Below are 27,202 nucleotides of genomic sequence, written 5' to 3'. Positions count from 1 at the left end.
AAGTCAATAGGAGCCATGCAGGTTACATTCCACATGTTCTTTGCTAATTTACAGGTGGGGGCCTAAATTCCTCTCTGAATTAGAGACCAAATTGTGCCAATTTTCACCCAGGCAAATAAACTGAAGTCAGGGCAATCAGGCGGGTTTGGGTGACTACAGGCCCGGCTTTTGAGGAGAGAGGTGGTCACCTTGGGCCCTGCTCATTCAGGGCCCCATGGCTCCGCACATTCAGGGCCCCGTGTTGCCCAACTCTCAGCCCTGCCCACCCTGCCAGGAGCCATGCGGCTCAGTGTGCTGCCTTGGGCACTGCACACTCTTTCACCGGGCCTGGGTGACTAACCTTAAATTTTGTGTCCAGGAGGAAATGCATTGGTAGGACAATCCCAACTATCAAAAACTATCAAAGGGCATAATATAAGTAGAGCCCTGCGTGGATACAAAATTTGTAACCGCATCTGCATCCATACCCACAAAACTGAGCTGCGCATATCTGCATCCACATCCATCCAAATAAGGAATCAATAGTAATCAAGCTTCAGAGCAGAGAGACACAAAGATTATTGTGAAGAGCAATTTTGTTCCATTAGGCTCTATCTTGCAAGGCGCACATTTCCCACTACTACAATGGGAATTTAGGGCACTGGACATTTTGCATAAGATGCTAATCAGCATACAGAATCAGGCCCATATATATTGTCCTGGAGAAGGGAGTGTGTAGTAATAGAACATCATTCACTCATGATATAATTCCTAGGGCTGTCAATTGACATGCGTTAACGCCTGCAGTCCAGGATTAACGCATTACATTTTTAACGCGTTAATCACAGGCGTTAATGCTGCACTGCCCCTTTGAAGTGCCGCTGCGGCAGTCCCCAGCTGACCCCGGACTCCACGGCAGCAGCCCCTTTGAAATGCCAGAGGCGGCATTTTAAAGGGGCAGCCGTGGAGCCTGGGGTCAGCTGGGCACTCAGCTGATCCCGGGCTCCTAATGTGCTGCTCCTTTGAGGTGCTGGGGCAGCATTTCCAAGGGGCAGCACAGCGCCACTGCGGTACTTCAAAGGGACAGCGCTGTATGGAGCCCGGGGTCAGCTGGGGACTCCAGATGACCCCGGGCTCCACCTTGTGCTTCCCCTTGGAAACGCTGCCCCTGCACTTCAAAGGGGCAGTGCTCCATGGAATCTGGGGTCAGCTGGGGACTCTAGCTGATCCTGGGCTCCATGCAGCACTTCCCCGTTGAAACACCATGGCAGTGTTTCAAAGGGGAGGTGCACGCCATTAATCGTGATTATATTTTTTAATCGCTTGACAGCCCTAATTAATCACAGTAAAAAAGAACAAGTCAATACAGTTCTTGGATGTATAAATACTGACGTCAGTTATGTCAGAAGAAAATATTGTAACACTAGAGTGGGACTTTATTTGGAATATTGCCCACAATGTTTTATGTAAACAGAGATGAGAGAGCAGCCAGCACCTAGAATGATATAGAGACTCAGTGGCTTTAGCTGTAATTCTAATGGTATAAAGAAACTTGGGCTCTGTTCTTTGGAAAAGGGGAGTTGAAAAGAAGACTTCAGTGAACACAGATTTCTGAAAGGATTGGAATATTGAGAATGGGTTAAATTTTCCTTTGTTGCTGTAGTGTAAATCTAGTGCAACCACATTGACTTCTATGTTGTTACTCCAGAGTTACACTACAATTACATTACAATTGACAGCAGATTTTTCACCTGCTGTGATATAGAGCTATTGGGTATAAGAAATATATAATTATTTCTATGTCCTTCCCTCATAATAGTAGCTGTGCCCATTCCAATCTTTACAGAATTTTACCCTCACAGCACCTCATGAGAGAGGGAGATATTATTACTCCCATTTTACAGACGGTGAAATGGAGACAGAGAGAATTTAAATCTATCTATATATTTTAGAAATGTGCATCTGTCTGTCTGTCCATCCATGAGTCCATTTGTTTAAGAACTCCTCCTAAACTGTAAGAGCTAAGACTATCAAATTTGGTAGGCTGCTTCCTCTTATCCTAACTTAAAGCAAGGTTAGGGTTTGGTTGTGCCAGAAAAATGGGATGTGACTGAATCTGCTTGTTTTCCATCGCTTGGAAAGGGAGACAGCTGATCAGAAGAGCAGCTGTTTTTCAGAGTTACCACTGGGGGCAGCCACACCAGCAAGACAATAGCCAGCTGGGGCTGGGGCTTGCCATCTTACTGGCCAATGGACCGGGTAAGTGACCCCTCCGCCCCAAACCCCTTCCCCTAGACCTCAGCTGCAGTGCCAGATGGGGGGCAAACCCCACCAATCACAGCCCCAAACCTTGCCACCACAAGAAGCCCCAGCAAAACGCAGCAGCTGCAGCTGAGAGCAAGGGAAGTGCACAAGCAAGGTCATCAATACAGGCAATAAGTCGGCCTAGCTTTTAAAAAAAGAGAAAAGCATTTGGATGAAAAAGAAAGAAAAAAGCATGTGTGGGCTCTGGCTGCTTTAGTCAGCATTAGGAAATGGATGTAGACGGGTTTCCTTCCTTCTCTGAAATGTCATGCATTCTAGCAACTTGACCATTTGGTGAATTGGTTTTGGAAGGAGCTGCTGTGGCTGATGACTGGCAGCAGCTCTTGGCTTTCAGCAGTCAGCCAGAAGGAGTGGAGGCAAGCCCTTGTCTGCTATGGATTTTGTTGCAGAAGGATCATATGCCATGTCTGAACAGTGTAGCCTCTCCTCTAAATCCAAGGTACAGGGCTTGAGTGATCACTAACCAGCCCAATCCTCTTTACATCACAACATCCCATGAGTCTCTGAGCATTTCAAATGTTGCTTGGATTTCTCCCTTCCGTTGTTGTTTTTCTGTTAAATCTGGATTCATCTCTCCAAACCCAGGCGTCTGCTCCTTGATTATAGAAAGCTGTATTAGATTGACATAGAAATGCTGTATGTTTTATGGAGGGAACCATTTTGGGGGTGGGGAAGGGTACAAGCTTTTCCAGCAATCTGGAACAGGGTTGTTGGTGAGGCAGGACTCTCCTGCACTCTGAGCTGTGGCAGTCCCATCCTCCCCTGCATTCTGGAGTACGAGACACAGGTCTCTCCAGTACTGTGGGGAGTGTTAAAGATAGAGCTCTGTAAAAATCAGTGTATTAAGAATACCTTTAGGGGGTTTGTCAGAATTGCCTAAGGGATTTAGGAGCACATCTCTGACTTTCAAAGGGGGGTTGTGCACCTAAATCCTTCAGGCGCTGTTGGAAATCTCCCTTTTTAACTTTATTTTCTTCAGGGGAGGGAAATTTGCTTTCCAGTGCCTTGAATTTTGGAAGGAAGTGCCATTGAAGGAAGGAAGCATCACTCATTAAAACTTCCCCTTTCTTTTCAGGGACTTCCTGCCTCGGGGATCTGGCATTGTCACCAGGCGCCCACTGGTCCTGCAGCTGGTAACTTCTACAACAGGTATGTGAGTCTTCTCCATCCCCTCCCTAACCCAGCGCATGGCACAAGGGAATGTGCAGCCACCACCATTTTCTGTAGTGCTATATCCCAGACAGAAAAAATATTCATGGCCAACCTCTAACACGCTTTATGACTACTCTCTAGGAATATAATCAGAATGTACTGAAAAATCTTACACACTTTGGCTACATCTACACAGCTTCCTTCTTCTGCAAAAACCTATGCAAATGAAGCATGGATTAGCATATTCCCACACTTCATTTGCATAATTCATTAGGCGCTGTTTAAGAGGTTTTTGCACAAAAACCCCCTCTTGCGCAAGAGCCGTTTTTCCTTTAAAAATGAGGAAGAATGGCTCTTGCGCAAGAGGGGGGTTTGCGCAAAAACAGCTCCTAATTAATTATGCAAATGAAGTGCAGCCATATGCTAATCTGTGCTTCATTTGCATAGGCTTTTGCAGAAGAAGGAAGCTGTGTAGACGTAGCCTTTGGGTGGCCTATGCAAATCAAGTTTGTTCTCACTCTGTTTCCCATGGACAGATAGATATCCACATCACACAACCTATCACCACAACTGACACCAAATTGGCACATTTGTTGACCTTCTCAGAAAGGGCTCAGGAATGATTGGGACATGGAGATGAACTTGCCTCACTCCTGGAAATGGCCATTCCATCTTAGGATTTGCTGAACTCTTCCCACAGAACAGGGACAGAAGACAACAGTCTACAAGGCTGTCAAACTGACACTTTTTTGACAGCACTAAACTCACTAGGACCCAGGCTTTGTTACTTGTGCTCAGCATGAGTTCTATTTTACTGAGAGCAGTCCCAGTGAAATCAATGGTACTACTCATTGTGAGAAAGCAAATCGGAATCTGTCCCCTAAAAATAGTATTCATTTAGCCAGTTTTCATTACAGCCTATTTAAAATGTAGGGTGCATTAAATGTTCAGGGGCAAAGTGATTCTCATCGGCTTGTGCTCAATTTATGAGGTAGGTTCATCAAGCTCCTTATGACTTTCCCTTAATTGCAGACCCATAATTTATTGCATGGATGAGACTGGATTCCCAGTAGCCAGCTTTTCTTAGGATTGGCTACTACAGTAGAACCTCAGAGTTACAAACATCTTGGGAATGAAGGTTGTCGGTTACTCTGAAATGTTTGTAACTTTGCATAAAGCCTTATGTTTGTTCTTTCAGAAGTTTACAACTGAAAATTGACTTAATATAGCTTTGAAATTTTACTATGCAGAAGAAAAATGCTGCTTTGCATTTAATTTAAATGACACAAGCATAGAAACAGTCTCCTTACCTTGTCAAGTCTTTCTTTTTTTTAAAGTAGTTTACGTTTAATGCAGAGCCTTTTTCCCCCATTTGCCTTTTTTTGTCTTTGCTGCTGCCTGTTTATGTACTTCAGGTTCCAAATGAGGTGTGTGGTTGACTGATCAATTCATAACTCTGGTGTTCATAACTGAGTTTCTATAGTAATATTTAAATGTGTTGAGAACTAAGCATCAGATGTCAGTTACAGAAAAATAAATGACATTTGGGCTTAGTTATTTACATCAGGAGTACATTAGCTAAAATTGTCTCTTCTGCTGTCACTAAAATGGGCCAATGGGATCTGAAGTTTCACCATGAAGATGCAAGGAGAATTTTTTCTGCCAGTAATTTAGGGTCAGACTTTACTAGTGTTTCCTGTGCAGAACTTTCATTGAAATCAGAGGGATTGCTGAGCATGAGTGGCAGAATTCTTAAGAGTTTGAAAGTGTGGGAGACTTATCCCAGTTTGTGTTTCTCGGGTCTGTAAAGCAGTAGCTCTATTGCTTGAGTAACTGGTAAGCAGAAATATGGTCCTCTTGCCATTAGAGGATGACACCTCTGTTTCCCCCAACACTGTAACAGACACTGATCACACAACACTAAGCACTGTTCCACTGCAGTGTGTATGTGTGTGTGTGTGTGTGTGTGTGTGTGGCAGCATTCATCCCTGCAGGCAGGCGTATATTTAGCTGCCTTGGTTTCAGCAGAGGAAGACTTGAATCATTAATTGGATATCAAGGTGAGGACTCTCTCCCTGCTGGGACATGAACTAAGGATCAGCGGTACTCTGGGTTGAGCGGAAGGGGATTCCCTCAGCTGCTGTTATTGATAGTAGTACCTTAGTTACCTCCTCTTTGCTAGCCTCCCGGCACTAGAGGTTGAGATCTTTGCCACAGCTTATCCGTTTTGATTGTCCCTATTGGGCTGAGGAAACTATCTGTAACTTTCTTGTGGTGTTTGACTAGAATATGGAGAGTTTCTACACTGCAAAGGGAAGAAGTTCACTGACTTTGAAGAGATACGTCTGGAGATCGAGGCTGAGACAGACCGGGTTACTGGCTCCAACAAGGGGATTTCCCCTGTCCCCATTAACCTCCGGGTTTACTCTCCCAATGGTATGTACTGTACAGCATCCAAGACCAGGGTATTTTGGGGGATAGAATTGTGGGGTTTACTCTGCTCTCTGATGCTGCTCTGTCTTGGAGCTAAGGTAGTAAGAACAGAGATAGCTGCCCTGAGAGCTTGCAGTGCAGACTCTTTCCTCCCTAATCCCCACAAGAAGCTAGGCTATGCTGAACAATCTCCAGCCTTTGGAATACATTGTGACATCTCACTCAGCCATGTGGCAGTAAAATACCGTGCTGCCCCATGCTGGAGCCTGGGTCCATACTCAAACAGAGGGGTGGGCAATAATTTTTGATGAGAGCCACTCCAAGATTTTGGAAAGTGGTTGAGGGCTGCACTCTTTCATGATATTAATGGAGATGTGGGGTCTGGAATGGAGGTTAGGTGCAAAAGGGAGCTTGGGGTAAGGGACTCGGGTGTAGGTGGGAGACCGGAGTCTGGGAAGGAGTTGGGATGAAGCAGGCGGTTGTGACCGAGGGCAGGGGACTGGAGTGCAGGGGTTTGGGATGTGACCTAGGGTAAGAGGGGATTGTGATCTGGGGCAGGAGATTGGGGTGCCAGATCTGGGTGTAAGAGGGAGACAGGAAAGGGCTAGGGTGCCAGAAGCAGGCTGTGGCCAAGATAGTTACTTGTCAGCTGCCAAACTAGCCTGCCTGCCTGCAGAGCTTAAAACAGTATTTCTTACACTGCGTTCTGCGGCACACCAGGGTGCTGCGAGGCAGTCAGAGGTGTGTCACGGAGAACAACAGAATTCAAAATGGCCACCCTTAAAGGGGCAGGCGACTTTTTTTTCTTTTTCTTTTTTGGTCAACAAAAAATCCTTGATGTTCCACATAAAATAAAAATATTGTTTGGTGTTTCTCGGTCTTAAAAAGTTTAAGAAACACTGGCTTAAAATGTTTCCCAGCCAGCCTGCCTGCTTGCCTGGCCATGTGCTCCATGAATAACTGAGCCCAGGAGAGGGGGCGTGATTCTTCTTAGCTGCCTGTTATTCTAACAAACAGCTCGCATTGGCTGGTTTCTGCCAGAAACTGGCCAATGGGAATGTGCTGGGGTCGGGGTGGCTCCTAAAACTTCCCCCTCTCCTCCAGTTTCAAAACAGAAATGGAGCCCTGCAGCTGCTTTTCTGCAGGGTGCATAGGGCTGCAGGGCAAGCTGCGGAGCCTGCCTGGGGCTCCCCGCTGCCTCCGCAGGCCAGATCTGGTGGCTTGACGGGCCAGATGTGCCAGATTTTGCCCAGGCCTGTGCTACAGGGAAATGGGGGTATGGGATTTGAAATGGGATTAGATTAGCTCCCTCTCCATAAAAAATAAAGACCACTAAGGATTTTCTAAAGACTTTATAGCTGACGAGATTTTCTTTTTGATTGAAATACTAAATAATTCTGTAAGCCTAAATAGATGCTGGAAACTCTCCCTTCATACTCTGCCAGTGCTACTCCACTATTACCTCTGCTGGGTTTTCTTTCAACATTTAAATTAGCTGCTCTCAGACTATGATGAGGGGATATGTGTTGTTCAGAATGGAGATGGCAAAGGTCTCTCCATATGCTCCATAGAATGTCGCAGTTGGAGAATCGCTGATTTCAAGACAGGGTCTCTTGTTGCCCTTGCTCTAATTCCTTACCCCTTACATCCTGCCCCTAATCTTAATGAGCCCAGTTCAATAGACCATAATCAGGCAAAACTTGTGTCATAGATATTTGGACATTTGTCTGAGTAAGGATTGCAGGATATGCCCTAGAGTTGGTTAATCATCTTGTGCTTGGCCTTTTTTCCCCAACATCACTCTGTAATTGCCACTTCCAAATGATGCTCAAGTGGTTGTTCAGATTTAAAAGCTGACAGTAAATCTGGGATCATGTCACACAATTGTATTTTTAAGTGGAATCCCCCATCAAAATCAATAGCGTATAATATGGGTCCTGTTCTCTTAAATAATGAGCCGATGTGCATTGTTTACTGCTATACAAAAGGGAGATGGAATGAATGACTCACTGAAAATCAGCCCTTTCTCACAGTATTTCTGTCTCTTTCCTCAGTGCCTCTTTGCTGCACCAAAGATGGGGAGATGCTGCTTATATTTCTAGTCATGTATGCACTGTTTGGCCCTTGAGCAGGAATGACTTGTGGTGTGTAGACATCAGACATACTGAAAGGAGGGTCTCCCACTTTACACTGAGGTGCCTTGGCAGGAGGAGACTGAGGAGACTAGGATGTGGCAAATAAAAAGCCTTTAACAGAAATTAAAACACAGCAATATATTTGTATTGATAATCACTTGTCCCTGTCTGGAGTCTTCCATCCAGGGATCTCAAAGCTCCTTAAACTGCTAAACAACTGAGGATGTGTCTACACTACAAAGAAAAGTTGGAAAAAGATATGCAAATTGTGAACTGCAATTTGCATATCTTTTTCCACTTTTCTTTCGGAAGAAGCTTTCCTGAAATTTGGTGCATCTACATGGTGCCAAATTTTAGAAAATCCTCTTTTGGCACGTCCCTATTTCCTAGTACAACAAGGTTTACAGGGACGGCAAAAGGACGCGTCCGCTTTTCCAAATTTTTTTCAGTAAAGCAGATGCGTTCCTTGGATCAGAGGTATCCGTGAAAAGAGCTGCAGTGTAGATGTAGCCTAAGTGAGACTAGTCAATCTTAATAGCCCTATTTTATAGAAAGGGAAACTGAGGCTCTGAGTGAGAAGTGAGTTGTCCAGGGTCACACAGTCACGGATAGAAACAGGAGTAGAACTCAGGAGTCCTGTGACCCACTCTAACGATTAGACACAATCTGGGAATATTGCCTAATCTTCTGGCTCCTAGTCTCCTACTCGACATGATAAGTGCTACTTCTCTATTAACATGATTATTTACCTAGCACTTTTCATCACCAGCAGCACACAGAACTTTAAAAAGGAGGTCAGCGTCCTCATCCCTGTTTTCTACTGAGGTAGAAAGAGATGAAGTGACTTGCCCAAGGTTACACAGCAAGCCAGTGGCAGACACTTAAATTTACAGATGCCTCTCATAAATATAAGCTACCCTTATTGGGACCCTCACTCTCTCCTCTTGTTTCTCTTGTCTAGTCCTGAGTCTGACCCTTGTGGATCTACCAGGGATGACAAAAGTCCCAGTGGGAGACCAGCCACTTGACATTGAGTTCCAGATCCGGGAAATGCTCATGCAATTTGTTACCAAAGAGAACTGCCTCATCCTGGCTGTATCCCCAGCTAACTCTGATCTGGCCAACTCTGATGCCCTGAAGATCGCAAAGGAGGTTGACCCCCAAGGTAAAATCCAGCCTCTGTTTTTGCTTTAGCATGGCGCTAGATCTGGTTCTCCCTTATCCCTGGACATGAGAAATGGTGTATGCTAAGACATGTTCCTCTGCTCAAGAAACAGACACAGACTCCTATGGCAGTGCCCTGTCCAACCCCACTGAAGATGCTTCAACATGGGCTGTTGTTCCAGAAGTTCCTGGTTCTCCCTCCAGTGAAGAAAACATAAAAACATAAGAGCGGCCAGACTGGGTCAGACCAAAGATCCATCCAGCCCAGTATCCTGTCTGCTGACAGTGGCCAGTGGGCATCCCTCTCCTGTCATCCATTCCCAGCTTCTGACAAACAGAGACTAGGGACACCATTCCTAACCATCCTAGCTAATAGCCATTGCTGGACTTAACCTCCATGAATGTATCTAGTTCTTTTTTGAACCCTGTTAAAGTCTTGGTCTTCACAACCTCCTCTGGCAAGGAGTTCCACAGGTTGACTGAGCCCTGCATGAAGAAAAACTTTCTTTTGTTTGTTTTAAACCTGATACCTATTAATTTCATTTGGTGACCCCTAGTTCTTATGTTATGGGAACAAATAAATAACTTTTCCTTATTCATTTTATCCATACCAGTCATGATTTTATAGATCTCTATCATATCCCCATTTAGTCTCCTCTTTTCTAAGCTGAAAAGTCCCAGTCTTTTTAATCTCTCTTCATATGGTACCCGTTCCAAAACCCCAGTCATCTTCGTTGCTCTTTTCTGGACCTTTTCCAATGCCAATATATCTTTTTTGAGATGAGGTGACCACATCTGTAATGCTTCCCACCCTACAGTCACCCGTCTTCTCCCTGAAGGAGGCTTCCCTGTTAGTGCAGGTGGTTTTACCTAAGTTGCCTTTCTGCAGTAGCTCAGAATGGGAGGGGGATCTGAGAATCAATCTTCCCTCTCTCCTCTCCCAGCCCACTGGTGTGCTCCAGTCTCTCTTTCCCAAACTTGAGACTGGAAGTCCCATGAGCTGAGTTCATGAGCCCCTGTGGAAACTTGTCAGGAAATTTGCAGTGTTTCCTCCGCCCAACTATAGTTTAAAGAAGTTGTTGTTGGTCCACGTTAAATCATATCTGCTTGTGTCCCCATAGGCCAGCGCACCATTGGTGTCATCACTAAACTGGACCTCATGGATGAAGGAACGGATGCACGAGATGTGCTAGAGAACAAGTTACTTCCCCTTCGAAGAGGTATGGATCCCTGTTTCATTTCATCCTAGTTCTGCTCCCTTCTTTCCCCTGCTCCTAAACTTCCTCCAACATTCCTCAGATACTGTGCCACAATAGTATTCTCCTCCCTGGTCCCCTCAGTTCCAAGCTGGAACAAGAGGTCCCTTCATTCCAAGAGAGAAAACCAACCTCCCTACCTCTTGTAAGGGGAAATGGGCCATTCTCCTTTGCAGGGAATGTCTTTACAAGGGTCCTGGTAGCCAAAAAACAAAAGCAGAATCCCACTCTATGTGATATCTTTTTCTGTGGACGAGAAGTTGTAGACTGGTAACTTGGGTCTCACTTTCCATCCTGGATATCAGAAGCTGAGCTCTCTTTTTCTCATTCTTATTCTTCAACATTTATATTGGGGACTTCAGTTTTATTTTAACTGGTCAACGCAGGTAAAATAATCATGATAAAAAGAATTAAACCTGTGTTTATCCAACACTGGAAAAACACCAAGAATGGTCGCTTGTATTGTGAAGGGCTGATCTACAGGAAGCTGCAATGTCAACCTCCTTTGGTAGCCCTAAAGCAGTTCTCAACCAGGAAAACAAGTAAACGTGAGGGCAGTGTTCACTGTAAGCTGAGCACTTCGGCAGCCACCCTGAAGAGATTCATGTGACGCCTAGTTGATTAGCAGAGTGCCCACTACACTCACAGCTGGCAGCATGTGTTTCTACTGGTGGTGCACATCCACGCGTGCCTTGGTTCACAAAACAAAATTTATTCTGCAAATGGATGGAAAAAAATGAGAGGCAACACGGCCTGGGAGTTCACAGAGTTTTTTCAGGGGTACATCAGCTCATCAAGATATTTGCCTCGTTTTACCATAGACTACATAAAAAGCACTAGCAAAGTCAGTACAAACTAACATTTCATAAATGACTTGTTTATACTGCTCTATATACCATACCCTGAAATGTAAGTACAATATTTTATTTCAATTGATTTTGTTTATAATTATATGGTAAAAATGAGAAAGAAAGTAATATTACAGTAGTCATGTGTTGTGGCACTTTTCTATTTTTGTCTGATTTGTAAGCCAACAGTTTTTAAATGAGGTGAAACTTTGGGGCACACAAGATGAATCAGACATCTCAAAGAGGTACAGCTGTCTGGAAAGGTTGAGAACTAAGGCCTTACAGAACAAACATTGGGTAGGTGCCATACAAAGATAAAATAAATGACAGCTCCTACCCCAAAGAGATTACAGTTTAGAAGACAAGACATAATAGGTGGATGAGAAAAATAACTGGATTGGGGAGGGGATGCAATAATGAATATAATGGGAGATTCACAAATCTTAGCTGGTTAGCAATAGTGATTGTAGCTCTTCACCTGCCTTCTTTTTTCCTTCCCAGGTATCAGAGCCTAAAGGAAATTCCAGTTTACATTTTTCAACTGGTTTTGAATGGTTCTAGTTATCAGTGGGGTCTCCATTTTCCTCCAGAGGTCCAAGTGCAGAATCTCCCTTTTCGAATTTAGATGAACTTTAGTCCTCCCTTCCCAGTATCATATTGCAGACTCTCCATACCCTGCATTGTCTCTTCATTGTGTCCAATGTTTCTCCACATCCTCTGTGCTGCCCTCTGACCTACGGTCTTTTTGACTGGTAGGTTACATCGGTGTGGTCAACAGAAGTCAGAAGGACATTGATGGCAAGAAGGACATTCAGGCTGCACTGGCTGCAGAGCGGAAGTTCTTTCTCTCCCACCCAGCCTACAGACATATGGCTGAGCGCATGGGCACCCCCTACCTGCAGAAAGTGTTGAACCAGGTAATGGCAGCTAGGCTCTGCAGCTGGCTATGACAGGACAGAGAACAGACCAAAATGGGGCTGCCACCTAGGGCTACTCTGAGATAATGACAATACTAAACACTCCTAGAGCACATGGCAAATGTGAATTAACAAATAGTTACAGTGGATCAATATATGATTATTGTCCCTGTTTTAATGCTGTGACACTGAGGCACAGAAGAGCTACGTGATTTGACCTAGGTCATAAAAGGAGAAAGTGTCAGTGCAGGACCACTAAATAGTGCCTACTAAAATACACTGATATAATTAAATCTTTTCCTCTGGACTGAAAATCATGTTAATGCACTGAAGACAAAAGGCCAAATTCTGCTCTTAGTAACATTTGTATCAATCCAGAGTAATACACTGAAGAATTAGTGTAGAATTTCTCCTGATTTACATCGCTGTAAGTGAGAACAGAACTTGGCCTCTCATGTTTTGCGTTTCTTAGCTTCAAGAGATCGTTGAATTTCCTGTAGTCTTGTGGTATTAATTTAAATTATTTGGATATTCAATTAAAAATTATGCCTCTCAGAAAATTGTTTTATAAATTAATTCAGGGAAGACTGTAATATGGTTAGCAGGCTAATTTCTTCTGGGACACATTGGATGGAGGAAACTATAAAAAACAAAACCTCATAAATTTAGATTTAAGGAGATATGATCAACTTGGAAATCACATTTGTCTGACAATTTTTTAGTTGCTATAGTTCAATTACATCTAAGATTAGTAGAATTGAAAGAAGTTAGTTAAAGCATGCATATTTTCTCTATTTTTTCTGTTTGTTATATTTGAAACTGTGGGAAAATTAAAAAAAAACAAACCCTTTTCACCATAGGGGAGTCAATGCTATCTCATTCCTATTTGCCTCTATGCTCATACCAACTCAAAAAATTTTAAAAAGAAAAATGAATAAAATCTTAAATTCAAAAAAAATCAAAACAAAAAACTCTCTTTAAGACAAGAAAAGTGTCAGACTCCATGAAGTTTTCTAACTTAGCTATTGCTACTGATTTGGGTACTACAGGTTGAACTTCTCCCATTTGGCACCATTGGGATCTGACTGGTGCTGAATCAGAGAATTTGCTGAACGATAAGAGGTCAATAGTATCTAGCATCATTACCAGTACTTACGCTGCTTACTGGGCTCTTAGGAGACATTTAGGGATAAATTAGAGCTAAATAACAGCACAGAACTGGTGCTGAATCCAGGATTAGTGATTGTAAAACAACTTTATGGGACCATGGAAACCTATAAAATTGTTTTATAAATTAATTCAGAAAAGACTGTAATATGGATGGAGGGCTAATTTCTTCTCGGACACATTGGATGGCGGAAACTATAAAAAACAAAATCTCATAAGTTAACATTTAAGGAGACATCATCAACTTGGAAATCTAATAAAAGAACATCCAGCTAACTAAAATCATGCTTGACCACGGATGTTGCTGGATCGGAGAGTACCAGACTAGAGGGCTGTGTCTACATAGGCACCCTTTTCCGGAAAAGGGATGCTAATGAGACCAGTCGGAATTGCAAATGCCGCGGGGGATTTAAATATCCCCCGCGGCATTTGCATGAACATGGCTGCCGCTTTTTTCCGGCTCGGGGTTTTGCCGGAGAAAAGCGCCAGTCTAGACGGGATCTTTCGGAAAATAAAGCCTTTTCCGGAAGATCCCTTATTCCTACTTAAAATCAGGAAGAAAAGCTTTATTTTCCGAAAGATCCCGTCTAGACTGGCGCTTTTCTCCAGCAAAACCCCGAGCCGGAAAAAAGCGGCAGCCATGTTCATGCAAATGCCGCGGGGGATATTTAAATCCCCCGTGGCATTTGCAATTCCGACTGGTTTCATTAGCATCCCTTTTCCGGAAAAGGGTGCCAATGTAGACACAGCCGAGAGGTTCAACCTGTAGTACTATAATGATGAGTGGCAGTAAGATACACAGATAGGGTATGTCTAGACTGCATCCCTCTGTCGGCAGAGGGATGCAGATTAGGCAGGTTGACATACCAAATGAGGCAGGGATTTAAATATCCTGCGCCTAATTTCATAAAAATGGCCACCGCGTTTTGCTGACTCAGCACTTTATTGGCAAAAAGCAGCAGTCTAGAGGGGGATCTGTCGAGAAAGAAAGCCTTTTTCGACAGATTCCTTATGCCTCCTGCGAGGAGGTTTACACGATCTGTCAAAAAAGGCTTTCTTTCTTAACAGCTCCCCCTCTAGACTGCCACTTTTTGCCGAAAAAGTGCTGAGTCGGCAAAACGCGGTGGCCAATTTTATGCAAATTAGACACGGGATATTTAAATCCCTGCCTCATTTGCAATGTCGACCTGCCTAATCTGCATCCCTCTGCTGACAGAGGGATACCGATAGATAGAAACACATTGTATCAGTAAAGTTGTAGGTTTGTCCTAGGTGGGGAAATGTCATGCATACAGTGATTTTTCTTTTTGTCTATATATTTCTTTCCTGTCCATGATTTTCCCAAACTGTGGATCACCACTCTTTAGGTGGGAGGTGGGAGGATGGGGGGAGCACTGGTGAGCTATCTCAGGGAAAAGGTACAGGCTGCAGAGAGTAAACTGTGAGCCGGGAACAAAGGCTTCAAGGGGGAAAAGTCCTAAGGGGCGTAGAATATGAGAGGTGGATTTGGTTGGAATGACACAAAATGGGGTTGGACAAGCAGAGGCTCAAGGAAAACCAGGCAGTAGGACAGAGGTGCAAGGAGAACTAATTCGGGGGGCACAGGCTCAAGGAGAGCCAGGTTGGTGAAGGTGGGGCTCAGGGGGACTGGGCTGGGGGTACGGATTGTGGGATCCAGGATAAAGGAACAGGGTGGGAGACAGAAGGTGGGCCTGCAGTGTGTTCTTACCCATACACAGAATATTCAGCTGCATAGGGCACCTGAAAATTCAGGAACCACTGGATTTTAATATCCACCTGCCACTTCTCTTTCTATCCTGTCAGACCTGTTAATAGAACACTCAACCTGTGAAAGAGCCTTTTTTTTTTTTGGCTCAACAACTTTCCCCGTAGGGTGTGTCTAGACTACATGCCTCCTTCGACGGAGGCATGTAGATTAGCCAGATCGGAAGAGGGAAATGAAGCCGCGATTAAAATAATCGCGGCTTCATTTAAATTTAAATGGCTGCCCTGATCTGCCGATCAGCTGTTTGTCGGCAGATTGGGGCAGTCTGGACGCAACGCGCCGACAAAGAAGCCTTTCTTCATCGGCACAGGTAAGCCTCGTGAAACCAGATTTACCTGTGCCGATGAAGAAAGGCTTCTTTGTCGGCGCATCGCGTCCAGACTGCCCCGATCTGCCGACAAACAGCTGATCGGCAGATCGGGGCAGCCATTTAAATTTAAATGAAGCCGCGATTATTTTAATCGCGGCTTCATTTCCCTCTTCCGATCTGGCTAATCTACATGCCTCCGTCGAAGGAGGCATGTAGTCTAGACACACCCCTAGAGTACCGGCACCTTATTTCTTACAAAAAAACCCCCACTAATGAAACCATTTTACAGCCATTTGCCAACCCCAGGTATAGACCGTCCATTTCTGAATTTACTGTGTGACTCTATAAGATCTTAGTTTAAAATTTGCTTTAAAATATTTCATTAGTGTGGTGCTGCAGATTATAAAATCACATCCCAAAAAATTCACCCCCCGCCCTGGGCTGCTGTTGGGCACAGGGGCACTAGTTTAATAGCGCTGCGTAGGGCCCCCTAAATCCTAAGGATGGCCCTGGGAGCCAGGCTGAAAAGACTGAAGCTTAAGGGGGGTTCTGGGCTCCCATCTCTTATCTGTCCCCTCCCTGCCCAGGCAACAAGGCCCTGAAGCTGCTGCCTCCTCCCATTCCCCAGCAGCACTTTCCCAGAATCCACTTTTGGCAGCTGGCAGGGGGACTTGAGCATCGAGAGGACGACAGACTCTCTCCCTGCCCAAGTGTTGCTGCAACAACAGGGGCGTTGGCCAAGAGGAGCCATTGCAGCCTATTTCTAGGCGGTTCTTGTATCTGGCAACCATTTGCATCTGTTTATTGGCAGGATTATGGGAAACAGCCAAGCCCAGATCTCGCAGCCACTTATGTATGTCACAGAATCATAGAGTTGGAAGCAGGGCCAGACGGAGGCATGGGCGAGCCAGGCAGCTGCCCAGGGCGCCAACCCATGGGGGGCGCCTCATGGCAGCTGTAAGGGGCACGCGGCGTCCCTTGCAGCTGCCATCAGGAGCCATGCGCCCAGCTCCCGCAGCGCCACCACCCTTGCCCCTACGGCTGTGGGGCCATGCACGGCCCGGCATGTGTGCTAGCAGCGCTGGCCGGGCTGGGCAGCGCACGCGCTGTGCGCCCCGGGGGCAGACCCCAGGCTGCACGCCAGCGGCTGTGGCCGGCGCACGCATGCGCCGTGCGCCCAGGGGGCGGGCCCGCACACCCTGGGGGTGCAGGCCCACGCACCACAGGCAGGCCTGCACATGCGCCCTGCACCTGAGGGCAGTGCCGCACGCCCGGGCCTAGGGCGCCGAAAGGGCTCGGGCCGGCCCTGGTTGGAAGAGACCTCCAGAGGTCATTGAATCCAACCCCCTGCCCAAAGCAGGACCAACCCCACCTAAATCATCCCAGCTGGGGCTTTGTCAAGCCGGCACTTAAAAATTCTAGGGATGGAGATTCCACCACCTCTCTAGGTAACCTATTCCAGTGTTTCACCACCCACCTAGTGAAATAGTTTTTCCTAATGTCCAACCTAGGTCTTCCCCTCTTGAGACTATTGTTCCTTATTTTGCCATCTGTTATACTGAGAACAGCCTCTCTCCATCCTCTTTGGAACCTCCCTTCAGGCAGTTTAAAGGCTGCTATCAGATCCCCCCTCACTCTTCTCTTCTGTAGACTAAAAAAGCCCAAATCCCTGTAAGTCATGTGCTCCAGCCCCTTGATCATTTTTGTTGCCCTCCTCTGGACTTTCTCCAATACGTCCACATCTTTTCTGTAATGGGAGGCCCAGAACTGGATGCAATACTCCAGATGTGGTCTCACCAGTGTCGAATGAAGGGGAGTAATCACTTCTTTAGATTGGCTGGCAGTGCTTCTCCTAATGCACCCTAATATGCCGTTAGCTTTCTTGGCTACAAGGGTACAGTGTTGACTAATATCCAGCTTCTTATCCACTGTAATCCCCAGGTCCTTTTCTGCAGAACTGCTGCTTAGCCATTCAGTCCTCAGCCTGTCACAATGGGATTTTTCCATCCTAAGTGCAGGACACTGCGCTTTTTCTTGTTGAATCTCATCAGATTTCTTTTGGTCCAATCCTCCAATTTGTCTAGGTTACTCTGTACCCTATTCCTACCCTCCAACATACCTACCTCTCCCCCTAGCTTAGTGTCATCTGCGAACTTGCTGAGGGTGCAATCCAGGTCCTTAATAAAGATGTTGAACAAAACCGGCCCTAGAACTGACCTTTGGGGCACTTAGAGCATTTAGTTTTAAGTACATCTGTACTTTTTACATCTGTACTAGTTTTAAGTACTTTCAAGTAGGAATAAGAGATCCTCCAGAAAAGGGCTTATTTTCCAGAGAATCACGTCTAGACTGGTGCTTTTCTCCGGCTTATCCCCCGCGGATTTGCAATTGCGATGTGTCTCATTAGCATCCCTTTTCCGGAAAAGGATGCCAATGTAGACACAGCCGTAGTCAGAAAATGGGAGATGTTCTCCACTAAATATTTAGCAAAAAATTATTTTTACACATTTTTGTGGAAATTTTCCATCTTTGAATGAAAACCTGAAAATCAAATCTGATTTTGTTGTTGTTTGTTGTTGAAAAACTGGAAAATTAAATGTGCACATAGGAGTAGCCTATTCTGGCACACAGGGTAATAAACCTCCTGTCACAGAGGCATGGCCCACTTTGTTTCTGTCCTTCTGCTGAGTCAGCAAACCCTGTTCAATCACAATTCACAGGCTTTTTAACCCATTTCTCAACCCTCTATTTGTGTAGCAACTGACCAATCACATCCGAGACACCCTACCAGGCCTACGGAACAAACTTCAAAGCCAGCTTCTCTCCATTGAGAAAGAGGTGGAGGAGTACAAGAACTTCCGCCCTGATGATCCTGCCAGGAAGACCAAAGCTCTGCTTCAGTAAGTAAATCCTATTGCCTGTCCCTCCTGGGAGAAGTGTACCTTACAATCTTTCCCATTCATTTATTTTTCTTCCTAGGATGGTCCAGCAGTTTGCTGTGGACTTTGAGAAGCGTATTGAAGGCTCTGGGGACCAGATTGATACCTATGAGCTGTCTGGAGGAGCTAGGATCAACCGCATCTTCCATGAGCGGTTCCCCTTTGAACTGGTGAAGGTACCACCACTCCCTCTCTGATCCTTCTCCCACACTTACCTGCCTATTTTCTCTCCATCTGCTGTCGTTTCTTCCCTTGTCCTCACCTGCCATCGTCTCTTCTTTGCACCTGTTGCCTCCTCTTTAATTGGCTTCTTCTTTCCGCCTTGAACATGTCTTTACTTTCATCATTTTCTCTTCTTCACTTGTCTATCTCACCTGCAGTTGTCTTTTTCTTTCACCAGTCCTCTCTGTTCTTTGCCTCCTTTTCACTCACCTCCATTCCCGGTTTCTCTTCTCCCTCACTCCGTGCCAGAGTCTGATTCCTCCTTCAGCACCCATCCCCGTATCTGAACATGGCTTCTCTCTCAATCCGTGTCCTTGTTGCAGAGCATTAGGTTATGTAAAACCTAATGGCTATGTCTACGTTGCGCGCTCTTGTGCAAGAACATATGCAAATGAGATGCGGCGATGAATATTGCCATGCCTCATTTGCATACTTAATGAGCTGCCATTTTGTGCAAAAAACCCCTCTTGCGCAAGAACCGTTCTGCCTGAAAATAAGCAGCAGAATGGCTCTTGCGCAAGAGGGTGTTTTAGCGCAAAAAGGAGCAGAGTAAACTGCTCTTTCTTGTGCAAAAGCCCGTTGCACAAAAATGGTGGCTCATATTCATTGCCACGCCTCATTTGCATATGTTATTGTGCAAGAGAGCGCAATATAGATGTAGCCTAACTGTTCTGATGGTGTGGATCCCAAAAGCTGAAACACAAACAAAATTAGTTTGTTCACCTTATCTGAAAGAGTCTTTAATCAGCTGAATGTCCATGTAAAAAGGTAGAGTTAGATCTTTGTCTCTGGCTGATCTGCACACAGTGTAGTTTGGAGGCAGATACAGAAACAGCCGAAAACTGCATTTCGTTGATCCTGTTGATGCTGTGGGCTGAGCTGGTCCTGATGTGCCAGACTAAAATCTGCTCCAACTTTTTCTGTCTCTTAAACACTCCCAAGGGACTGAAAACACAGACAATGATCAGTGGGATGCAGGGACATCCTAATTATACTCCTTTTGCTACAATCACAATCCATCTTCACATCTACATAAGCTGCAAAAAAGTGGGTGGTGTAAAAGCCCCTTCATTGGTTCAGCATCTTCTTGTGGTGTCCTTCTGGGACTGCATTCATTGGTGCTGAGGTCAAATCGCACTAGAAGGGAAACACACAGAGGCTCCGCTGGATGAAAGAATCTGGCCCAAAACATATAAAAGCTCCTGAGGAAAAGGTGATGAAATTACCGTTTCTTGATGTTTTTTGGAACAGAAAGGAACCAATCTGCTCTCCTATATTTTCAATTATTAGTATTTAAATTATGATCCTTTCCATATGAATGAGATGCTGAGGCCTTGTCAGTGAAAGACAAGAGCCTGCATCGTGTTTGAGGATGTTATTACTTTTTGTAAGGCTACGTCTAGACTGCAAGCCTCTTTTGAAAGAGGCTTTTTCGAAAGATACTTTCGAAAAAGCTTCTTTCGAAAAAGAGCATCTAGACTGCAATCTCTTCTTTCGAAAAAGTGAGCCGCTTTTTCGAAAGAGAGTACCCAGGCAGTCTGGATGCTCTCTTTGGAAAAAGCCCTGTTTGCATTCAAGAACGCCTTTTTTCAAAAGAGCACTTTCGAAAAAAGGCATTCTTCCTTGTGAAATGAGGAGTACCGCCGTTAAAAGAAAAGCCGTGTTCTTTCGATTTAATTTTGAAAGAATGCGGCTGTAGTCTAGACGCAGGTGAAGTTTTTTCGAAAAAAGGCTATTTTTTTCGAAAAAACCCTGCAGTCTAGACACAGCCTAAGTGAGAGAGAAATCCAGTTTTTATGAGTGTATTGGGAAAAACAGATGCTGAGATCGCATGCAAAACCTTGCAAGGCAAAGCATTTTATTGGGGACTCAATATTGTGTTTTTAGTTTTTCATTCCCTTGGTCCTGTGCTTCTAAGGACATTTGTATAGTCTATGAGGGCTGCGCCGCACCTCTGGGAGTATGTCCACTGCAGCCAGGGATATATTTTCCAATTTGAGTAGATGAATATGTGTGAGCTTCAATTGAGCTAACATGCTAAAAATAGCAGTGTAGCTACAGCAGCACAGATAATGGGACAGTAATGCTGCCCGCATACAATCCTATCTGAGACCCTAGGTACATCCTTGGGCAGCTAATCAGACCCATTGCCCATGCCACAGCTATTTTGATCATAGTGGCTGATTTGGAGTTAACATGTACATCTATCTGATCTGGAAGTTACACTCCAGTTTGGGTGGAGATGTACACTTGACAGTCAAGCCCTAAGCTAGGGTGGGCAACCTACATCCAGGGGGCGGGCTTGCCTAGATCCAGCCCCTGAGTCTTGGGGCTCTCCACGCTAGCATTGGGGAGCAGTGCTGGTGCTCAAGCTCTGCACCCCTCCACCTCGCATCCTCTCCATGGGGCTGGAGTGCCAGTGCCAGCTCCACGCTGTGAGTGGGTGGGAGCCCCGAGCCTCGCTGGCTGGAGTCAGGCAATCCGAGGTTGGATCCAATCCATAGGCTCTGCATGGTGGGGTTGAGGAAGAGGCTTTGTGCAGTGCTGCTACTCCTCTCCTCAGCAGGGGAAAGAGCAGCTCTGCCTGAAGATTTTCTGTCACACTGATTGGCCATAATTGAGGCCAATAGGAGTAGCAAGGGGCGGTGCTTGGGAGTGGCGGGGAACAGAGCCATGTTCTTCCCCAGAGAGCTGTGCCAGACAAGTGAACCTCTACCCTGCTCCTGCACTCTACCTCCCGCCCAAAGTCCCCACCCCAGCCCACTCCTGTACCCCCCTTGTTCCTGCACCCTATCTTCCACCCAACCCCCAACCTGCTCCTGTACCCCCCCTTTGCCCAGACCCTGCACCCCCACTCAAATCCTACACCCTCCCAGACTCCCCAGCCCAGTGCTGTATCCTCCTTCCCACCCAGACTTCATACCTAAGCCTGCTTCCCAGCAACCTCTGAACCCTTCCTTTTGGCCCCTCAGAGCTTAGGGGGGCCACAAAATCTACTAGCCCAGGCCCTCCTAGGCTCTGGTGTGTGAAGGGAATGTGAGCAGTGTCTTTCTGCTTCTCAGTTGTGGGGGGGAGTCATTGAGGGGTTTGTTTTGTTTTGTTTTGTTTTTGCTTCTCACTTTTGTGCAGTCCCCTGACTCATTCTTTTGAGAGTTAGCAGCCTCTGACCCTAAATAGGTTCCCCACTTCTCCTAAACTGAGTTCCCAGAGTTAACACATCATGGCTACGTCTACACTGGCCCCTAATTCCGGAAAAGTCATGCAAAGCAGGTAAGTCAGAATAGGGAAATCCGCGGGGGATTTAAATAAACATGTCTGCCGCTTTTTTTCCGGCTTGGGGAAAAGCCGGAAAAAAGCGTCTAGACTGGCGCGATCCTCTGGAATAAAGCCCTTTTCCGGAGGATCTCTTATTCCTACTTTAAATCCCCCACGGATTTCCCTATTCTGACTTACCTGCTTTGCATGACTTTTTCGGAATTAGGGGCCAGTGTAGACATAGCCCATGTGAGTGCTGGCACCAGGATCCTCATCGCTTGGCTTCCATTCTTGTGCTCCAGCCAGCAGGCCACAATCTTTCACCACACCTCCTCTTGCAAGGCTGTGTCATGACCTGGCTTCTGTATCTGCATGGTGTTCTGTTAACTAGGTTGCTGGACCGCTCCTGACAATCTTTTCTTCTGGTGCAGATGGAGTTTGATGAGAAGGAGCTCCGGCGAGAGATCAGCTACGCCATCAAGAACATCCATGGTATCAGGCATGTATCATGCACTAGGCAGGCCCACGACTGCAGAGCCTTGTAAATATCTCTAGACCTTCCAAACCAAGTTGAGAAGACTTCAGAGGTACGGTAGGTCAGCAGAGGGGAGGAAACACCAGTTTGGGCCACTGGCAGCCAAACAGCCTTGCATTGGGAGGTTCATCCAAATCAGTTTGCTTTCTGTTTCCATGTGAGAACTGCAGGAGTCTAAAAGGTAAAATTGCCTTGGTGATCAGCCTTTCCCCTCCATCTTCTGTGCTGAGTGTGAGAAAGAGGAAGTGAAGTCACATTGTATTAAGAGAAAGAGACATAAGAAAGGGTGCTGCCACACCCCTGTACACATTTTAATTTCTTAAAATATTGTTTTATTTTCCTAGATCTACTAGGGTTCAATCCTGCAAGCTGGTGCTAAGCACCCTCAACCATCAGTGACTTCAGTGGGAGCTGAGGGTGCTCAGTGCTTTGCGGGGCCAGGTCCCAAAAACATGGTAAATTAACATCCTCGCATTTGTGATAGAGAAGATGAATGATGTGGGGCTTATGTTGCCTAACAGGCAGCCTTACCTGAGAGATGCTGAGCTACCGCAACTCCCTCTGTAGTCAATGGAGACGGTGGAAGCCCAGCACCCCTATTAAATGCTGGAGAATTCAAATTGGTGATCAGATATTGACAAGTTTGTTTTCTTCTCCTTCGGCTCATTCCATCTGATCTAGCCAGGCTCATGTGAACAATAGTAGTATTTATTGTTCCCTTATTATAATTTAAGAGTTTCTTGTACCTGTCTAAAGGCTATATTCACCTGTTCTGTTCACCTCTCTGCAGAGGGCCATGCCTGCCCTAATGGCTGAAGTGGTGCATAAGCATCGGGTTGGTCCCTGTGTTGGTTATTTGAAGCCCTAAGGGACCATTTTTGTGAAGTGTTGAGCACCCTCCATTCCCGTTGATTTCAGTGAGGTCTTGTTTGTGGGTTTTATGGTTCCTCCAGCCCAATGAGCTGGGTGTCAATGATACAAGTGCCTGCTCTGAAATGTGTGTGTAATGCTATGACATTCTCCTTGCCCCTCTGTTCCCCCCTCCTGCCTTGTCTTGTCCCCCGCCCTGGGTGTTTAGAACCGGTCTCTTCACGCCCGACATGGCCTTTGAGACCATTGTGAAAAAGCAGGTGAAGAAGATTAAAGAGCCTTGCCTGAAATGCGTGGACATGGTCATTTCGGAGTTAATCAGTACCGTTAGACAGTGCACCAAGAAGGTAACCAGAGGGAACATGGAGTTCACACGCTAACACCCGCCCACCACCTGCTCGCTGGCTGAAGCACAGCACTGTGATCTGGGCAAGGAGCTGCCTGCAGTGAAACTTGGTGTTTCTAACCCACATCCTCAGCAGCATGACTAGACCTGAGTGATACTAGCCTGGGGCATTACAGCCAACCAGCCAATCAGAAAGAGATGGGATAGCGGATAGGAGTGGGTTACTTCCAGTCTCCCCCATTCCATTAGAGGCATCTTTGGAACATTGGGGTCTCTGCCCACGTGTCCACACCAAAAACACAACCCCCTCCAGTGGCTCTCAAATACAAGCCTTAACTCTTTATAATAGACAAGGTTATTTCTTCCTCTTGAGGCTGATGGTTTATATCTGATTTTAATTTAATTTTTTATTTTAATTTCCAAGTCAAAATCTGGGGTATAGATTTCCCATGGGAACTTCTAGGGATTTGGTATCATCCAATCTGACCCCTAATTGACCATCACAGAGGAAAAGGGTACATGAACTCACAAATGTGGAGGATCAGGATTCAAAGGTGAAGTAGGTTTTGCTAATGTGGAATGAACAAGCTGTGGGCTGGGCTCCCTTGCAGGGAGATGTTCCTAAGCTTGTGGGGTTTGGCATGGTTTCTGATTGGCTTGGTTTGTATCTTGTTTGGAAGGAGCAGTACATGGCTGAGAAGAAGGAAAGTGGAGGTGTCCACTCTGTCCTGAGCTCCTGCCTGACCATTCCTCCTGCTGTGATGGGGTGCCCTGGAGCTGGAGGGTTAATTCCCTGGATTCTTGATTGACTGTTGTGGGCTTCAGGGGGATGTGGGAGAGAACCAGTCAGTGTTCTGTCCACCCTGCAAATATTGCAATACTCATGTCTCAGTTTGGGCTTGGATTTAATGTTGAGAAGCAGTGTGAGAAAGACGGGGAGACTGCCTGTCATTCTTCTCAGCCATGGCCTGCTGCTTCAGACAGGTCCAGGTACTGGTGAAAGGGCATCTCAGCCAGAGTGTGGTAGCATGAGTACTGGAGACTCTTGGTATGTCGGATCACTGCTGGCCGTTGAGGAGCAGGTAACTGGGCAAGGGCAGTACACAAGGCTCCCAAAGGAGATTGAAACCTTGGATTTGGGAGGAAAAAGGAGCGGGAGGGGCTGTGGTGAGTCTCAGGTTTGCTCTGGCAGAGGCTGCATTGCTTGGCGCTGGAGGTCTCTGCAGCGGTGCTTAGGCTCACATACACGTGCTTTGTCCCAGTCCAGAGTGGGAAAGCAAAGTGGGCAGACAGGGACAGATTCCTCAGGTTTCTAGAATGCTGTGAGGAGCTTCCTTTTCCTACCCTGCTGTTCTCTGTTGGGGTGTGTAGCTGTGGGGAGCACCCAGAAAATTGCCCTTAGTGCCTGTGACAGGTAAGCACTGACCCTTGGGCTGCCAAGTAACCAGAGTCATCCAGTAACTGGATCTGACGGGCCCACTTTTCATGTGCCATTAGTTCTCTCTTGGTTAGCTTTACCATCCATCAACCATCATGTAAGTCTCTATCACATCTTCCCTCTTCCCCCCATGAATCATTCTCCCCATCTTTCTTTCTTCCTTTCCCATTTCTCTCTATTTCCCCTTCAGTGTCTTGTTTTTCTCTTTCCTTTGCCTTGAGGAATGAATTTACAACAGTTGTGAAATCATCTCTGTCATAGACATATTTCATCTGGCAATAAGGTGATACATGGTGCCCGAGAGAGGCAAATGTAAGGATCAGGGAGGACAGAAAGAGATCATAGGATGGAGATGATGGGAACTCAGTAGTCCACAGCCACCTCTAATGGAGTGAGGGAGGCAGGACAGGTGTGGTACACAGAGCAGGCCTGCTGCCGGTGAGGTGGGTATGTGCAAAGGGAGCAACTGCACAGAGCAGGCCTGCTGACAGGGGAGGCTAAAGGGGCAATTGTACAGGGTGCCTACTTCAGCAATGGTGGCCGACGAGCTCCAGGCCCCTTTGAACTACATATTGCAAGATCACCACTTCATGCAGCTTTGAAGGCTGGGGGGCCCAGTGCTGCCGTTCGGGTGGCACTAAGGGTGTGTCTAGACTACCTAGTTTTGTCGACAAAAGTGGACTTTTGTCGACAAAACTATACCAGCGTCTACACTACCGCTGAGTTCTGTCGACATAACGTCGACAGAACTCAGCAGTTTTGTCGACGCAGGTAAACCTCATTTTACGAGGCATAACACCTTCTGTCGACAGAACTCTGTCGACAGAAGGTGTTATTGCCTGTAACGTTGCGTCCAGACTACGGAGTTCGGTCGACAAAGCAGCTTGCTTTGTCAACAGAACTCAATGTGTCTGGACGCTCTTTGTCGACGGAAGTTTTGTCGACAGTATCTGTCGACAAAACTTCCGTCGACAAAATACGGTAGTCTAGACGTACCCTAAGAGCTGACTGCCATAGACCATGCCCCTTCCAGGGGCGTGGAGATGGGGCCTCCTCCCACCTTATCCTGGGGGCCGCAGTGGCTGTCAGCCCCCTGACACAAGGTGACACACACATTGGAAAGCAAGAGGAAATGTTGGAAAGAGGTGGATGAAGAGGAACAAATTTAGCTGGGGAATGGAGAGAGTCCGTTATAGGAAGAGCTAGTGGGCCAGATTATCATCTCAGTTAAAAAAAAAATTGGGGGTGGGGATCAGAATTTTTATGCTGTTTTCTTGTTAGTGTAGTGGGCTTGGGTCCCATAGTGGTTCAGAGGCTAGAAATTGAGTTTGGCTGCAGTTCATGTGTACATGTATGGAAATGTGAGTGGTAACCATTTTTACTTTAAAGAAACAAACTGGTGATGTTTTTAAAATGTTGTTCAGGTCACTAAATGAAAGAGACAGTTTGCACGAGGGTCCCTTTCCTGGGCCCCATCCGCAGAATCTCATTCAAATATTGTATGAGACATCTCAAGGGGCTCTATTGAACTTCGTAGGTAGGTTGAATCTCTGAATAGGCAGTGAAATCTGGAACATCTTTCCCACTAGGGATGTTAAGTCAGTAAAACGGTAACCGGGTAAGTGCTGAAAATCTCAGCGGTTACATGCACTGCGGGGTCTGCAGTATAAAGCTTAAATAGGAGCCTCCCCAGGAGCAGGGCTGCCTGCCCCTGCCCGCTCCACTCCCAGGGAGGGGACTTCACTGCGGCAGCTAAGCCACTTCCCCAGCAGCAGGAAGAGTTTAACCGATAACATTAACTGATAAGTATCCGCTTATCAGTTAATCGGTTAAACTCTCACATTCCTATTTCCTGCCACATGCAGGGACCATTTTAATTTCAAGGGCACCGCTCTTTCCCCAAGAGCTTCATTGTCAACCTGACAGACTCTGAGGCTTAGTCTATACAGCAGAGTTTTTGCGCAAGAAGCCTTTTGCAGAAGGGTTCTTGTGCAAAAACTTCTTGCACAAAAGCACGTCCAGCTCTCAAAGCACGTCCACGCCTCCCTTTTTGCACAAGAGCTGTAGCGCAAAAAGGAGTTATTCCTTGTGGGGAGAGGAATAACTCTACAGGCAAAAGCCCTTT

At 46.1% G+C, this 27,202-nt stretch overlaps 1 protein-coding gene across 9 annotated transcripts in view; it reads left to right on the top strand.

Annotated features, from left to right (window-relative positions):
* DNM1 (dynamin 1) overlaps positions 1 to 27,202 on the top strand; it is a 129,818-nt gene that overhangs the window by 46,700 nt on the left and 55,916 nt on the right. For all 9 annotated transcript variants that reach the window (XR_012897245.1, XR_012897244.1, XM_075905878.1 and 6 more), the window contains exons 2-10: positions 3,380 to 3,453; positions 5,743 to 5,892; positions 8,986 to 9,189; positions 10,310 to 10,408; positions 12,049 to 12,209; positions 18,230 to 18,372; positions 18,452 to 18,587; positions 22,320 to 22,387; positions 23,502 to 23,640. Coding sequence is in view for 7 of the 9 variants with exons in the window: in XM_075905878.1 (XP_075761993.1) it covers positions 3,380 to 3,453; positions 5,743 to 5,892; positions 8,986 to 9,189; positions 10,310 to 10,408; positions 12,049 to 12,209; positions 18,230 to 18,372; positions 18,452 to 18,587; positions 22,320 to 22,387; positions 23,502 to 23,640 (1,174 nt within the window). In the remaining 2 variants the exon portion in view is untranslated. The remainder of the gene's footprint in view (positions 1 to 3,379; positions 3,454 to 5,742; positions 5,893 to 8,985; positions 9,190 to 10,309; positions 10,409 to 12,048; positions 12,210 to 18,229; positions 18,373 to 18,451; positions 18,588 to 22,319; positions 22,388 to 23,501; positions 23,641 to 27,202) is intronic.

This window comes from Pelodiscus sinensis, chromosome 22, assembly GCF_049634645.1.
Source record: "Pelodiscus sinensis isolate JC-2024 chromosome 22, ASM4963464v1, whole genome shotgun sequence".
Taxonomy (NCBI): domain Eukaryota; kingdom Metazoa; phylum Chordata; order Testudines; family Trionychidae; genus Pelodiscus; species Pelodiscus sinensis.
The sequence above is the reverse complement of the archived record's forward strand: the minus strand, read 5'-3'. Positions and strand labels throughout refer to the sequence as shown.